We start from the raw sequence: 16,258 nt of genomic DNA, 5'->3' as shown, positions 1-16,258 counted from the left end.
CTACTGGTCTTGGCGAGAAGGCGCGTAGCTATAACCTGGATGGGTCAGAGGGCGCCCGAGATTTCCCTCTGGCTGAGAGATGCCAGAGAATGGTCCCTGGCTGAAGAGACGCACATGCAGCGCACTCGCCGGGATGGGAAATTGCAAGATGATCTGCTTGCTTGGAGAATGATGTGCATGGAGGGGTTGACGGATGATGATTCTGATGCCACCAGCGCTGAATTATTCACCCCTGATGAGTCTGAGACCGAGAATATTGGAGAGGGAGCCGGGTTGGAGGGCCCGGGTCCGTTGTAGTACTCAACCGCTTGCACGATAATATTCCTTGGTGCATATGACTGTGATTTGCTGTGATCCCTACAGGTCCTTTTCCTGCATAATAATGATTACGCCCTGTTGGGCCTCACGTTGATAGCCTGATTTTTGCAATACTTTCCTGATCATGCCATGCGCGGCAGGTTTTGTTTTTTGTTCTTTATGTTTAACAGTAAAAAAGAAAAATTAGTGAATACAAAGATATAGGCGTATCCTTAATGCACGGCCGAGTTTCTCTTGGCCCGAGCTCTGATTTTACGCCGCCCAGCCTCCGGGATGTGGGCCTCTATGGCTGTGTATTGTCCTGGAATTTACATGTCTATAATCTTGCATTTGAGTGGCTTGGTTGGCCATGAGAACCTGTGCCTTTTTGTGATTCGCAATAAAAATATTTTTCAAAAAAAAGAATTGAGAAATGTATATACAAAATACAACACAGCTCGGAAATGACAAAAGGGCACAATCCTGCATCCAATGTGGGGGAGGAAAAAGTTTACATGAAGGAAAAAACAAATACATAACATACAAGGTTTAAACAGGCAACAAGAGAGCAGTGGTTGCTTGGTATGGTCATTAAGTCAAGCAAGCTAACCAACAACAGTTACCACCACTTAATTCAATGTAAGCAGGAGTGGTACTGATTATAGTCGACGGCGTTTCGATCCCACGCTCTTAGGATGAGGGGATCATCATCTGGACTAAGAAAATTGCAATGCCTGATATATTACAGCGATGCCCACGGGGGAGGAAAAGGAGACAATGGGGAAAAATACACAGATCGTGGTGTCATAAAAACGGCACTTGGTCAAACATTTAACAAAGCATGTAACAAAGTACTACGGACTTCGGATTGAGCAATTTATAGATTGATGGATTGAAACCAAAAGCCATTTAAGTGAGGTGTGAATACCTCAGTGTGGCTTGCTTTAGTGCGCAGTGGCATGCCGAGAGAGCGAATGACAGGCCTAGTGTGGTAAAATACAAAATCGTCTAATTGGCGAACAGGGATGTGCCGCGATTGCGAAAAAACAAGGCTAGTCAATTAAGGCGTGTCTAAGGAGGCGGTTTTTCGAGACATGCACAGTAACGGATCGCATGTGAGCGGAATCGCGACTAGTCAAGAGGGGTGTGTGTCTAAGGAGGCGGTTTTAAAAGACATGCGCAAGGAAGAGTTGCGTGTGAGGGCGAAGTGTGGTGGGTGCATTTCGAGAGAGAATGGTGATGTGTGGTTGACATCGTAAGCGGTAATTGACTTAATCATGCCGGATGAGCTAAAAGGATATTTGTCTAAGTGGAGCATGAACGGTGAACGGTTGGTGCCAAGTGAAAGAAGAACATACCTGTCCGGGCAGAGCGAAAGGATGGGCACTAAATATAAAATTAAAGCAGTCAAGGATCAGTCACGGAGAGACACACGTGAGGTGGGAAGCTTAAAAGCCGTGGCAATAATTACCTTCCAGTCATATAATTAAATATCCTTAGGGGGGTTCCAGTTCCAATGTCGGCACCGGGCTGCGGATAGTGCACGATGAATCCATTTAAGAGGCTGATCCTGGACGAACAGCCTTACATGGGGGTGCCTAGGTCAGGGAGCAGTTACAGTCGTTGCCGACTAGGCTCGAGGAGCTGGGGAGATAAGAGGGTTTTTTAATGCGGGGAATGAGGAGGGGGTACCGGGTTAGTTGCAGCTTACCTCAGTGGCCCAGCGCCAGAATCGCGCCTCGTCCGTTTGCTAGATAGCAGGAACTGGGGCAAGGGCCGGATAGGTGGAATATAAGGGTGGCGGCCATCTTGGGTGTGGGGAAAGAAATGAAGAAAAGACTGTCGTGAAGGAAGAATAGTGGGTGCTGGAATGCGAAAGCGAAAGTGATGACAAGTGATTCGTGGTTTATGATATTATAAGGTGATAGCCGAACACGATAGTTATGTGGTGTTCGTGGTGCTACACAGTGACTCCTGATTAGACATGTGATATCATAATATCTCGCAGTGACTCATAATTACTTATGTGATCTCATAATCTTGCGACATAATAGGAGTGAGATGGATATTAAAAAGGGGAGGGCCACGTTGGCGAGTGTTAAGTCAGCCTCAGGGTTTGTGGTGCCTCGCAGTGGCTATTGGTAAATAATGCAAGCTCACTGTCTAATATAACACAAACGGAGTGAGATGGATTTCAAGGGGTGAAGACCAACTTAAGGGTGTTTGGTCAGCCCGAGGGCATTCGTGGTGTCAGAAGCGCAGTTGTGGCATCAGTGTCGTGGTTGTGAATGGCACAGTTTAAGGCTGGTATTGCTGATTAAAACCATTGTTGATTAAAACCATTGTTGATTACTCAATAAACATTGTATATAAAACAAGGGAGAAATTGTGTTTGCTCATTATAGGCCAAACACCGTGGTGTCTTAGGGTCCATGAAAAAGTTTTTTACTGAACTATCACAGAAGTGTTGCCCAGTCCTCATTTCTGTTCAGACCATTCCTGATCGAATCAAACGTGATAATTGATTTGAGTTCTTCTCTGTTGAGTAGTTGGCTCATGTTTCCTCCTCTCTGGGGGAGTTTCAAGACTTTCAGAATCGTCCATTTTATGTCATCCTCACTGTGGTTTGCCAAGGTGAAATGTTCAACTAGCGGGGCATTCGGTGTCTTGCATCTCAGTCGGCTTCTGTGTTGGCAAATCCTGGTTTTGATCTTTTGAGTTGTCTGTCCAATGTATATTTTTAAACAGGGGCAGTGGATCAAATCAATTACATTTGCTGTGTTACAATTCGCAAGAAACTACTAGAGCAGGTGGAAAAAACGATTAACGACTTTCACAGACTAGAACAAAATAAGAAAGCAAATAAAATCAAGAAAGATATTAAGGGATACAATATAGAGAATACATACCCTTATTTGCAAAAAGACTTCTATAATAACAGGTCTTACTCTCACCCCCAAAATACTAGACCTTGGGGGCCCTTCAACAAACGGCAGAACCTTGTAGGCTTTTGTGACACCTCGGCCGACTCCTCGGACGCATCAGACTCAGGGGAGGGACCTAGTACATCCAACAGAGGCTGAAACAACACTGGACATTTTTTAGCCAGGGGCCAACAAGACACTCCACGTGGCGGCAGAGTCAAGAGGGCGCAACGATGGTACAACCTGCCCGGCGAACCCCAGATACGCCACAAATTTTACCAATGGTAGACACAAGACCCGAAAATATGACATCTCCTGAGATTATTCCCATCTTTAATCTATCTAAACACCAATTACTTGACGCAGAGTTGTCACTTCCCAAGAAAGGGTTATCATTTGTACCCACAATTCCCCCTAATTTCTTGGAACTTCAGACTGAGTTACTCAGGTTCTTCAGACGCATCCGTCTAGAAGCCTTTTTCCAACTTAATCTCACTCCTATACATTCGCCCAACACCCCCTTTCGACCACCCTCCAAATTTTCACCCACTGCTGGTATGATTCCCATTGAAGTTGTAACCTTCGAAAAAATGATATTGAAAGATTTGGGAAATCTTGCCCAGTCAAAACGCTTTATTCCTTACAATCTATCTCTCCAAGAGAAAAAAGCAATTGAGTGCCAAAAAAGCAACACCTCACTTGTCATGAAAAGTGCAGACAAGGGTGGGGGGATAGTGCTGCAAGAGATAGACACTTACAAGCAGGAAATCATGCGCCAACTCTAGAGAACACTATCAGAAGCTCCCTACGAATCAGAGTAAGGAACTACAAGGGATAATATCCAAAGTCACTACCAATGCCCTCAGTGAGGGTTTCCTAAGCAAGAAAGAATTTGAATTTCTCAATGTAAAATCTCCACGTACTCCGGTGATTTATACCCTGCCGAAAGTGCATAAGAACCCTGAGACACCCCCAGGTCGCCCGATAGTGTCTGCTTGTGGCTCAATTTTGGAACCCCTTGGGTCATACGTTGGTTTTTTCATTAAGGAGTTTGTCCCCGCTACAACATGCTTTATCAGAGACAGCATGGGAATGATAAATCTTGTCGAACACCACCCTTTCAACCCTAACATAGACACACTATGCACCATGGACGTTGAGTCCCTATACACGAACATCGCCCAGACTATGGCCCTCTTGGTTATACAAAGGATACTAGACTCACGCAGACGACCCCATGCTGTCCCAACCTTATTCATCCTCCAGCTACTTGAGCTTTGCCTCACAAGAAATTTCTTTACCTTTGACGGTGATTTCTACCAACAAATCAAAGGTACCTCAATGGGCGCTATTTTTGCCCCAAACTTGGCTATCCTATTCATGGGTTCACTGGAAACATCTTCCAAACTAACAACAGCTAACCCCTTCTTCTCTGGGATAATCCTTTGGCGCAGATATATTGATGATATTGTCATCATCTGGAGGCAGAATAGTGAAGCTCTATCCAAATTTTTACATTGGTTGAATAACAACTGTGCAGGTCTGTCATTTACCATCTCTACTGACAAATCCGCCATTTCCTTCCTCGACCTAACAATCTTCCACTCCAATGGTGAATTGCTCACCCGCCTTTACAGAAAACCAACTGTGAGGAACACTGCTCAGTTTCGCAAGCAATCACCAAAGGGCACTCAGAGACTCCCTACCGTATTCTCAATTTCTGAGAATATGGCGTAATTGTTCCATCAAAGAAGACTACTTTAGAGAAGCAAACATTTTATCCACTATACTCAAAAACCGTGGATACCCCAAACAAATTGTCAGGAACGCCCTAAAGAGAGCATGGTATTGTCCTCGCGATACCCTTTTCAGCCCCAATACCAAAAGTGAAACAGGGAGGCTGGCTTGCTTCATCACATTCTCACCTCTCTCCAACACTTTGCGTAAGACCATACTTCATCACTGGCCCATACTGAATGCAGGCAGCCTTAAGTTTGAACGCCCACTCTTCGCATTTCGCAAAAGCCGCAACCTTAAGGACCACCTAGTGAGGGCTGCACTCCCATCATCTACCCCACCCTCTACCCTAGAATCTATGTGGGGACTACCCCCAGTCATTGGGCATACCAAATGTGGAAATTGTAATGTGTGATAATTTACCTTGGAAGGCAAATCCTTCACCTTTAACAATGTGACTGTAAATTGTCATTCATTCTCTAATTGTAACACAGAAAAGGTAATTTATTTGATCCACTGCCCTTGTTTAAAATATACATTGGACAGACAACTCAAAAGATCAAAACCAGGATTTGCCAACACAGAAGCCGACTGAGATGCAAGACACCGAATGCCCCACTAGTTGAACATTTCACCTTGGCAAACCACAGTGAGGATGACATAAAATGGACGATTCTGAAAGTCTTGAAACTCCCCCAGAGAGGAGGAAACATGAGCCAACTACTCAACAGAGAAGAACTCAAATCTATAATCACATTTGATTCGATCAGGAATGGTCTGAACAGAAATGAGGACTGGGCAACACTTCTGTGATAGTTCAGTAAAAGACTTTTTCATGGACCCTAAGACACCACGGTGTCCGGCTTATAATGAGCAAACACAATTTCTCCCTGGTTTTAAATACAATGTTTATTGAGTAATCAACAATGGTTTTAATCAACAATGGTTTTAATCAGCAATACCAGCCTTAAACTGTGCCATTCAAAACCACGACACTGATGCCACAACTGCGCTTCTGACACCACGAATGCCCTCGGGCTGACTAAACACCCTTAAGGTGGTCTTCACCCCTTGAAATCCATCTCACTCCGTTTGTGTTATATTAGTCAGTGAGCTTGCATTATTTACCAGTAGCCACTGCGAGGCAACACGAACCCTGAGGCTGACTTAACACTCGCCAACGTGGCCCTCCCCTTTTTAATATCCATCCCACTCCTATTATGTCGCAAGATTATGAGATCACATAAGTAATTATGAGCCACTGCGAGATATTATGAGATCACATGTCTAATCAGGAGTCACTGTGTAGCACCACGAACACCACATAACTATCGTGTTCGGCTATCACCTTATAGTATCATAACCCACGAATCACTCGTCATCACCTTCGCTTTCGCATTCCAGCACCCACTATTCTTCCTTCACAACAGTCTTTTCTTAATTTCTTTCCCCACACCCAAGTTGGCCACCACCCTTATATTCCACCTATCCGGCCCCCGCCCCAGTTCCTGCTATCTAGCAAACGGACTAGACGCAATTCTGCGCTCCGAGCCACTGAGGTAAGCTGCAACTAACCCGGTCCTTGGACCGCCCTGCCACTGGTACCCCTCCTCATTCCCCGCGTCAAAAAACCCTCTTATCTCCCCAGCTCCTCGAGCCTAGTCGGCAACGACCGTAACTGCTCCCTGACCTAGGCACCCCCGTGTAAGGCTGTTCGTCCAGGATCAGTCTCTTAAACGGATCCATCGTACACTATCCGCACCCCGGTGCCAACATTGGAACTGGAACCCCCCTAAGGATATTGAATTATATGACTGGCAGGTAATTATTGCCACCGCTTTTAAGCTTCCCACCTCACGTGTGTCCCTCCATGAATGATCCTTGACTCCTTTAATTTTATTTTTAGTGCCCATCCTTTCGCTCTGCCCGGACAGGTATGTTCTTCTTTCACTTGGCACCAACCGTTCACCGTTCATGCTCCACTTAGACAAATATCCTTTTAGCTCATCCGGCATGATTAAGTCAATTACCTCTTACGATGTCAACCATGCATCGCCATTCTCTCTCGAAACGCACCCACCACACTTCGCCCGCACACGCGACTCTTCCTTGTGCATGACTTTTAAAAACGCCTCCTTAGACACACACCCCTCTTGACTAGTTGCGATTCCGCTCACATGCGATCCGTTACTGTGCATGTGTCGAAAAACCGCCTCCTTAGACACATGCCTCAATTGACTAGCCTTGTTTTTTCGCAATCGTGGCACATCCCTGTTCGCCAATTAGACGCTTTTGTATTTTACCACACTAGGCTTGTCATTCGCTCTCTCGGCATGCCACTGCGCACTAAGGCACGCCACACTGAGGTATTCACACCTCACCTAAATGGTTTTTGGTTTCAATCCATTAATCTATGAATTGCTCAATCCGAAGTCCGTAGTACTTTGTTACATGCTTTGTTAAATGTTTAACCAAGTGCCGTTTTTATGACACCACAATCTCTGTATTTTTTCCCCATTGTCTCCTTTTCCTCCATCGTAGGCATCGCTGTAATATATCAGGCATTGCAATTTTCTTAGTCCTGATGATGATCCCCTCATCCTGAGAGCGTGGGATCGAAACGCCGTCGACTTTAATCAGTACCACTCCTGCTGACATTGAATTAAGTGGTGGTAACTGTTGTTGGTTAGCTTGCTTGACTTAATGATCATACCAAGCAACCACTGCTCTCTTGTTGCCTGTTCAAACCTTGTATGTTATGCATTTGTTTTTCCCTCCATGTAAACTTTTTCCTCCCCCACGTTGGATGCAGGATTGTGTCCTTTTGTCATTTCCGTGCTGTGTTGTATTTTGTATATACATTTCTCAAATAATACTTTATTAAATTCCTTGTCCGGCTGGACATTGAACTTCTATAGCAGCCATTGAGGTCTATTTGTTATTCTTTTTCATATATTAGTGACTCCAGGACCACTGTTCTTAAAAATAGTCAATACCCAGGGTCTTTGCTTACTCATTGGGTTCCTTTGTCTCTGTAAAAACCTAAAATTATGCGGCATACTTGAAGTGTACATCTCCATGAACCAATGCCAGCTAACCAAATCACTAATCAGTCTGCCAACATATTTTAAACCTCACTTTTGGGCTGTAGCTTCACTATTCATAAACTACTCAGAGTGTTAGGCCTAAGCAAATACAAAGCAGCAACCTTTTCAATCTATCTGTTTAAAGGCTCACAATATTATAGAGAACATGCATGCATGTGCCTGTACCTTCTGAAAATTGCATCATATATCAAAGACACACTCAAATAGATGGGTACTAGATAGTGCCTGAGAGATTGCATCACTAGATGGGTAGCACCTGAGTGAATAGTTAAGTGCAAGACTCCTACCTAGGTGATTGCAGGAGAGCAGCAGTACTGAATGGGTGATTACATCATGCCGGGGAAATACCTTAGACAAACCATGAGAGTAAGGCTAACACACGGTTATAGACAAAAGTGTATAAGTAGTGCTTGACAGAGCAAAAAAGGTGCATGGGTACTGCCTGGGTAATTCTATGACTGCAGTGCTAGTAACTGAATTATGGTATGACTGTATGAAAAGCTCCTTAGAAAAAATGAGAGTGCAAGTGTAATGCTCGGGCCATTCTATGAGCGCATCAGTAGTATCAGAGTGAGTAAATAAGAGCATGGGTAGTGCCTCACTGAATCTTTCAGTGGGATAGTAGTGGCTGGCTGATTGCACACATCTGTAGTTAATGACTGAAGATTACATGGCATGCATGTTTCTGTGCCTTTCCCTAGTGGCATCATATGTAAAAGAAAGATACAGATACATGTATATCAGACTTTTGTACCTCTACCATCTCTTTGACCTAACACATCAGCGAATACATATGCGCACAGACACATACCTCACTCATAAGACTAAAAAGTCCCTTAAAACTTGACATATTGCAATTCTCATTTTAAAGACACACCTAAAATGATACGATATACTTGAAGGGTAGAAGTTCCTCAACCAATAGAACCTAACCAAATCACTATGTCCTCTGCTAACATGTCTTAAACCTTACTTTTGGGCTGCAGTTTCACTATTTATCTACTACTCAGAGTGTTGGGCCTACCCAAATACAAAGCATCAACTTTTTTTTATATATTTCTGTTAATACATTCACAATATTCCAGAGAGCATGCATGCATGTCTCTGTACCTTTTAAATAAGTCAACGCCGTGTCATCCTCTTGCTTCAACGTACTTCGTATGCTCAAGAAAATCTTTCGTTGGATCCCCACCGAAACAAGAAAGACTGTCACCCACGCACTGATCACTAGCCGACTGGACTATGGAAACACCCTCTACGCCGGAACCACAGCCAAATTACAGATAAAACTCCAACGCATCCAAAATGCATCAGCCAGACTCATATTGGACATCCCTCGCCAAGCCCACATTACCGGTCACCTGAAAGACCTCCACTGGCTTCCCGTCAACAAGAGAATAACGTTCCGTCTCCTCACCCACGCACACAAGGCACTTTACAAACTAGGACCCGAATGCCTCAACACACGACTGTCCTTCTACACACCCACCCGCCAACTAAGATCCTCCAATCAAGCCCTCGCCGCAGTCCCGCGCATCCACAGATCCACCATGGGAGGAAGATCCTTCTCCTACTTGGCGGCCAAGACCTGGAATTCTCTCCCCACTCACCTCCGCCTTACACAGAACCACATTTCCTTCAGAAAGGAACTTAAAACCTGGCTATTCGATAAATAATGCACCCCCTCCCCCAAGCGCCTTGAGACCCTCTGGGTGAGTAGTGCGCTATACAAATTCCTGAACTTGAACTTGAACTTGAACTTTAAAAGTGGCATGATATATGAAACAAATACACAAACAGATGGGTAGTACGTAGTGCCTGAGATAATGGATTAGTACCACCTGAGTAAATAGTTCAGTGCAACAGTACTGCCTGGGTGATTGCATGAGAACAGTAGTACTGAATGCATGATTAGATCAGTGCAGGAGAAATACCTTAGACAAACAATGAGTACAAAGCTAACAAATGGTTAAAGACAAGAGTGTATCAATAATGCTTTAAAGAATAAAAACATGCATAGGTAGTGCCTGAGTGATTCTATAACTGCAGTAGTAGTAACTGGATGATTCTATAACTGTATGGCAAGTCCCTGAGAGACAATAGGAGTGTAAGGGTAATACTTGGCCTATTCTATGAGTGCATAAGTAGTACCTGACTCAGTAGATGAGAGTACAGATAGTGCCTGACTGAGTCTTTGAGTAGGATAGTAGTGCCTGGGTGATTACTCAAATCTATGGTTAATGTCGAAGGGATTACATGACATGCATGTGTTTGTGCTTTTTCCTAGTAGTAGCATATATAAAAGAAATATACAGATACATGTATACCAGACTTTGTACCTCTACCATTTGTTTAGGCATAACACGTGAGAGAACACATGTGAACACAGACACATACCTCAGTCATAAGACTAAAAAGTCCCCCAAAGCTTGACAGACTGCACTTCTCATTTTAAAGTGGCACCTAAAATTATGCAGCATACTTGAAGTGTACATCTCCAAGGACCAACGCCAGCTAACCAAATCACTAATCACTCTCCAACCTATTTTAAACCTCACTTTTGGGCTGGAGCTTCACTATTCATCAACTACTCCGAGTGTTAGCCCTAAGCAAATGCAAAGCAGCAACCTTTTCAATCTATCTGTTAAAAGATTCACCATATTATAGAACATGCATGCATGTGCCTGTACCTTTTAAAAGTGGCATCATATATCAAAGACACATTCAAATAGATGGATACTAGATAGTGCCTCAGAGAGTATGACTAGATGGGTAGCACCTGAGTGAATAGTTAAGTGCAAGACTACTGCCTGGTTGATTGCATGAGAGCAGCAGTACTGAATAGGTGATAACATTAGTGCTGGGGAATCAGTGCTGGGGAAATACCTTAGACAAACCATGAGAGTAAGGCTAACGCACAATTAAAGACAAAAGTGTATGAGTAGTGCTTGAAACAGCCAAAAAAGTGCATGAGTACTGCTTGAGTGATTCTATGACTGCAGTGTTAGTAGCTAGTTACTGCATGATGGTATGACTGTATGAAAAGCACCTGAGAAAAAATGAGAATGTAAGGGTAATGCTTTGGCCATTCTATAAGTGCATCAGTAGTATCAGAGTGAGTAGATAAGAGCATGGGTAGTGCCTGACTGAGTCTTTGAGTGGGATATTAGTAGCTGGGTGGTTGCACGAATCTATGGTTAATGACTGAGGGATTACATGGCGTGCACGTGTCTGTGCCTTTCCCTATTGGCATCATATATAAACGAAACTTACGATAGATGTATATCAAAGTGTTATACCTCTACCATCTCTTTGACATAAAACATCAGAGAATACATATGCACACAGACACCTGCCTCAGTCATAAGACTAAAAACTCCCTTATTTTAGACAGACTGCATTTCCCATATTAAACAGACACGTACAATTATGCAAAATACTTTAAGTGTAGATCTCCATAGACCAATATGAGCTAACCTAATCACTAATCCTTCTACCAACTTGTCTTAAACCTCACTTTTGGGCTGTAACTTTGCTATTCAGCAACTACTCAAAGTGTTGGGCCTAGCCAAATACAAAGCTGCACCTTTTTCAATGTGTCTGTTAATAGTCGCACCATATTCCAGAGAGCATGCATGCATGTACCTTTTAAAAGTAGCATCATATATAAAAGAAGCATACAAATACATGGGTAGTGGGTAGTGCCTGGGAGAATGGATAACTGGATGGGTAGTGCCTGAGTGAATAGTTCAGTCCAAGAGTACTACTTGGGTGATTCCATCAGAGCAGAAGTACTGAATGGGTGATTATATCAGTGCGGGAGAAATACCATAGACAAACCATGAGTGCAAGACTAACGCATGGTTCAAGACATAAGTGTACCAGTACTGCTTTAAAGAATTAAAAAGTGCACGGGTGGTGCTTGAATAATTCTATGACTGCAGTGGTACTAACGATATAATTGTATGAGCGTATAGCAAGTACCTGAGAGAAAATATGAGTGTGAGGGTAATGCTTGAGCCATTCTATGAGTGCATCAGTAGTACCTGAGCAGGTAGATAAGAGCATAGGTAGTGCCTGACTGAATGTTTCAATGGGATAGTAGTGCATAGGTAATTGCACTAATCTATGGTCAATGTCTGAGGGACTGCACACCATGCATCTGTCTGTGCCTTTTCCTAGAGGCATCATATATCAAAGAAACATACAAATACATGTACACCAGAATTTTATACTTCTACCATCTGTTTAGGTATAACATGTGAGAGAATAGATGTGAACGCAGACACATACCACCGTCATAAGACTTAAAACTCCCTTAAACTTGACAAACTGCACTTCCCATTTTAAAGAGACACCTAAAATGATGCAGCATATTTAAAGTATACATCTCCACAGAGCAATAAAACCTAAATTAATAAGTAATCCCTCTGCCAATATATCTTAAACCTCAGTTTTGCACTGCAAATTCACTATTCAGACACTACTCAAAGTGTTAAACCTAAACAAATACAAAGCAGTAAAATTTTTAATCTATCTGTTAAAAGTCTCAAAATTCCAGAAAACACGCTTACATGTCTGTACTTTTTGAAAGTGGTAACATATACCAAAGTAACATACAAATCGAAGGGTAGTCACTAATCATTCTACAGCTCATTGTAATCATTGTACAGCTGTACAAAGTACAGTCAAGAGCTGTACATTTCATAACATTTTCCATACATCACATTTCTCTTACAATTTCCACACGTTTCTTTTTTTTAAGTAAAAATATCACTAGAAATAATAAAGGAGTGCTGAATAATATATAATACACCTTACAAATGAGTTACTCGCATTTGAGGTAGTATTGCAAAATACCAAATATAAGAAACTCTTACCAGATTTCCTTTTCCACACAAGAAATGTAATACACCTCTCTCAGAAAGGTGAAACTAGAAATGGCAAACGTTCCCTCTCTTTTTGCACTCAAATAAATGTAAGTATCAAATCACATTGCTTCCATCATTATTTCAAATTCTAGAACACATTTCTATTGGTTGCACATACTAACCCTTTCTAATTGTCTTCTAAAGGTGCCCAAACTGCTTCTGTAATTTTCCGGATTTGTAGCATAGCTGGTGGTCCGTAACAGACCCGCACATTTTATTAAATAGTTCCCCGAGTGGTGGTGGTCCCTGGGGCAGTGTGGAGGGGGGGCAGCAGCCCCCCCTCACACTTACTTTCTATAATTAAAGCCCCAGGGAGCTGGCGGTCCCCAGGGCTGCGGGGTGGCAGCGTGGACCCACGCACTTCATGATCAATGCCCCGGGGAGGTGGTGGTCCCTGGGGCAGTGTGGGAAGGGGCAGGAGACCCCCAACACTTTATCATTTTAATTTAAGCCCAGGGGTGGCAGTCGTCAGGGTATGGGGGGCCCGTGAGACCCCCCCATAATGATCAATGCCCCGGGGAAGTGGCGGTCCCTGGGGCAGCATGTGGGGGAGGAGCGCTGAGGAACAGTTGGTTGAGTGCTGCTCATGTACTGCATGGATAATGCACACATGCACAGGCGCATGATAGCTGCTGGGGAGGTGCTGCACAGGCCCTGCCCAGCGATCATCTTTTTTAGATGTATTTTCACAGCAAACACTCTTCTTCATTTCTGCCATGAGAAGCCTTGATGGTAGACATGTCAAATTGGTGCATGTATGCGGGGGTCTATGTTTCCAGTCCTCGCCTTTTAGGGATCATTTTATCAAGTCACTGACGGCCCCATGCACTAAACTCAATTCACAAATAGATGTGCGCGAGCCAGCAAAATAATAGGGTAAGCCGACTCGAACCAAAAATCTGGCTTGGGTCTAAGACTCTGTGTCCGAGCTAAGCATGAAAACGTTTGGCATGTATATGGTGCACTATACTGCAGACTGTTCAAACTTCAATAAAGGGTATTTCTTTAACTAATGGAAATGTTTCACCTTAGCACATCAGATTATATCATAGCCCAGAAAGATATTTTTCAACGATAATAGTTTTTTTTTCCTGAACTTGCCATTAGCAAACTTAGAGGCAAGTCAGTAGTTATGCATTGCAAACCCTTAATATGGCCTAGAGTCTTATTATAGATGGAACGATTCTATAGTCTACTAAATTAATCATAAAAAGTGCTTGTACAGCAGCGCACATCTGTAAAAAAAAGAAAAAAAGGAGACCCTGCGAAATATAATGTTTTCGTAGCAATACACAACATGAACAGCCAGGGAAAACTGTATTGATTTCGAAAGTCAGTCTCCAGATGTTTATCTCTTTCTGTCTCTCTCCTGTTTTTCACGAAAGGTCATTGTTTTGTCTTTTATTTTTGACCCACGAACGAGAAACAGCAACACTCAATGCAGACCCTTCTCAGCGCCCCCAGCTCGAAACTGAAAAGCCAAGAATACATTTATTAGGGGGGTGTAAAACAGCAAACACCTTCCTGAAGCTACGGATCATTATCACGGTTGCAAGTCCACAACTTTCCTGTAAGGGCATTGTTAAATAAAGTTTAGCATTATTGAGGCGCCATTGGCATTCTCCAGCATTTACATATCAACATACTTCAAGACATCTCGAGTTACCCCGTCTCACGCGAGTGGAGCATGCAGTCACGTCATATAGATTTTTTTAATTTTCATGGCATCACTTTTCCCTATAAAAGTCAGTTCTACAAGTACCATAATTTAAATTAACAAAACGGGGCATGAACATGCAAACTCTGATCACTACAAATAGGCTTCTTATTTGTTTTCACAGCTTTACCTTGCCCATTACGTCATCAAGTTGTCGAACGTCAAAGCTCGGCAAACATCCAATAAAAGGCCAGGAGAAGGGTCCAGGAGGGAAATTCTTCGGTGGCCTCCTTTTGACATAATCGGCAACCAAGAGGAAGATTGCTAAAAACAGAAGGACGTTTGAGACGGTCGCCTGCTGCAGAAGGAGAGTTACAGCGGACAAAACGGACAATTCCATAGTTGTGGAAGAAGGTTCCCTGTTAAGAGATCACTGCCAAAGCTGCCTTGAAATTCTGCACGCAGATTGCTTAACCCAGCGGCTCGCGGCTGCTGCCAGGGCAGAATTCCAAAACCAGCTCAACCCAAATACAAAAGAAACCAGAGAACAAGCACGAATTATGCCAAAATAAGCTCAAAACACGCCACAGCCCCAAGTAACACTAAAAAGGTATAAAATGAAGTATAAAAGTTATGAAAGAAAAAAGTTAATACGCGAGCCCTGATTAGAATTTGGAGATGAACTCGATTGAGCAATAGAAACCACAGACTGTCAGCCCAATACGGGTATATGATAAGGGATGAGGCATCTGAAGCAACTCTTTTCTGCTAAAGATTTCCACATTACCTATATTTATTTATTCTCTGTTTTGATTAAATTAAGGTTATATATAATTTTTCATGATTCATGTCAATTAGATTTGATTCATGAACTTACTTTATAAAGTAAGTGCCTCAAACAAAAATGCTATTATAGGCACAGCCAGTAAGTCTGGCTATTTTATAAGGGAAAGTGCTTCTTCATTGATTGCCAGAGACCTCAAGTCTCACTCATTGCCAATGAGACTCTTGCATTTGGAAGTCGGCTCCAGCTCCCACCCCCAGCATCAGGAAGAGGCCTCCTACGAACTCCTTCATGTGATGTGACAGCGAGCTGGTACTCAAACCTAAATCATCTCGTAAAGTCATCAAAGAAATTTCCCCATTTATATGGACCTTTGTTGGTTGACTTGAAGCGCTGTAAAGGAGAAGATACCAAGGATACATTTCTGACTTGTGCAACCAATGTGACGCTACAATAATAACCACAAATTACTCATTATGGTTACATGGATTTATTTTAGGATACTAACCAGTCCAGTATATAAGCAGAATAAGAATGCGTTTAAAGGATACAACACTACAGCTGGTAAACTGAAATATATCAGTAGGATAAGCCGTAATGAGATGTAATACAGAATAGTAAGAGCCACAACAATACAGAAAGAAAGTACAGTAATAGGTTTTCCATAACGAAACTTCCCTTCTCTCTTCTAAACATAAATCGATTACAGGATTTTCTAACCAGGGATTCTATGTAGGGAGCCTAAATGGTGTCATCAGAGTATAGCCATCTGTAGAAATCTTGGGAAAAGGAAATAAGGGGCATATTAACAAGGAACAGGG

The 16,258-nt window shown here is 42.9% G+C and overlaps 1 protein-coding gene across 1 annotated transcript in view; it reads right to left on the bottom strand.

Annotated features, from left to right (window-relative positions):
• The window catches only part of LOC144798817 (cytochrome P450 2J2-like), a 266,692-nt gene extending 251,552 nt beyond the window's left edge, over positions 1-15,140 (bottom strand). Inside the window, exon 1 of the mRNA XM_078669866.1 lies at positions 14,844-15,140. Within this exon, the coding sequence (XP_078525992.1) occupies positions 14,844-15,053 (210 nt within the window). The 5' untranslated portion in view covers positions 15,054-15,140. The remainder of the gene's footprint in view (positions 1-14,843) is intronic.
• Positions 15,141-16,258: the final 1,118 nt, after the last annotated feature.

Source organism: Lissotriton helveticus, chromosome 1_2 (assembly GCF_964261635.1).
Source record: "Lissotriton helveticus chromosome 1_2, aLisHel1.1, whole genome shotgun sequence".
In the NCBI taxonomy this organism is placed as follows: Eukaryota; Metazoa; Chordata; class Amphibia; order Caudata; family Salamandridae; genus Lissotriton; species Lissotriton helveticus.
Note: the sequence above shows the minus strand (reverse complement) of the source record. Positions and strands in the feature narration are given on the sequence as shown.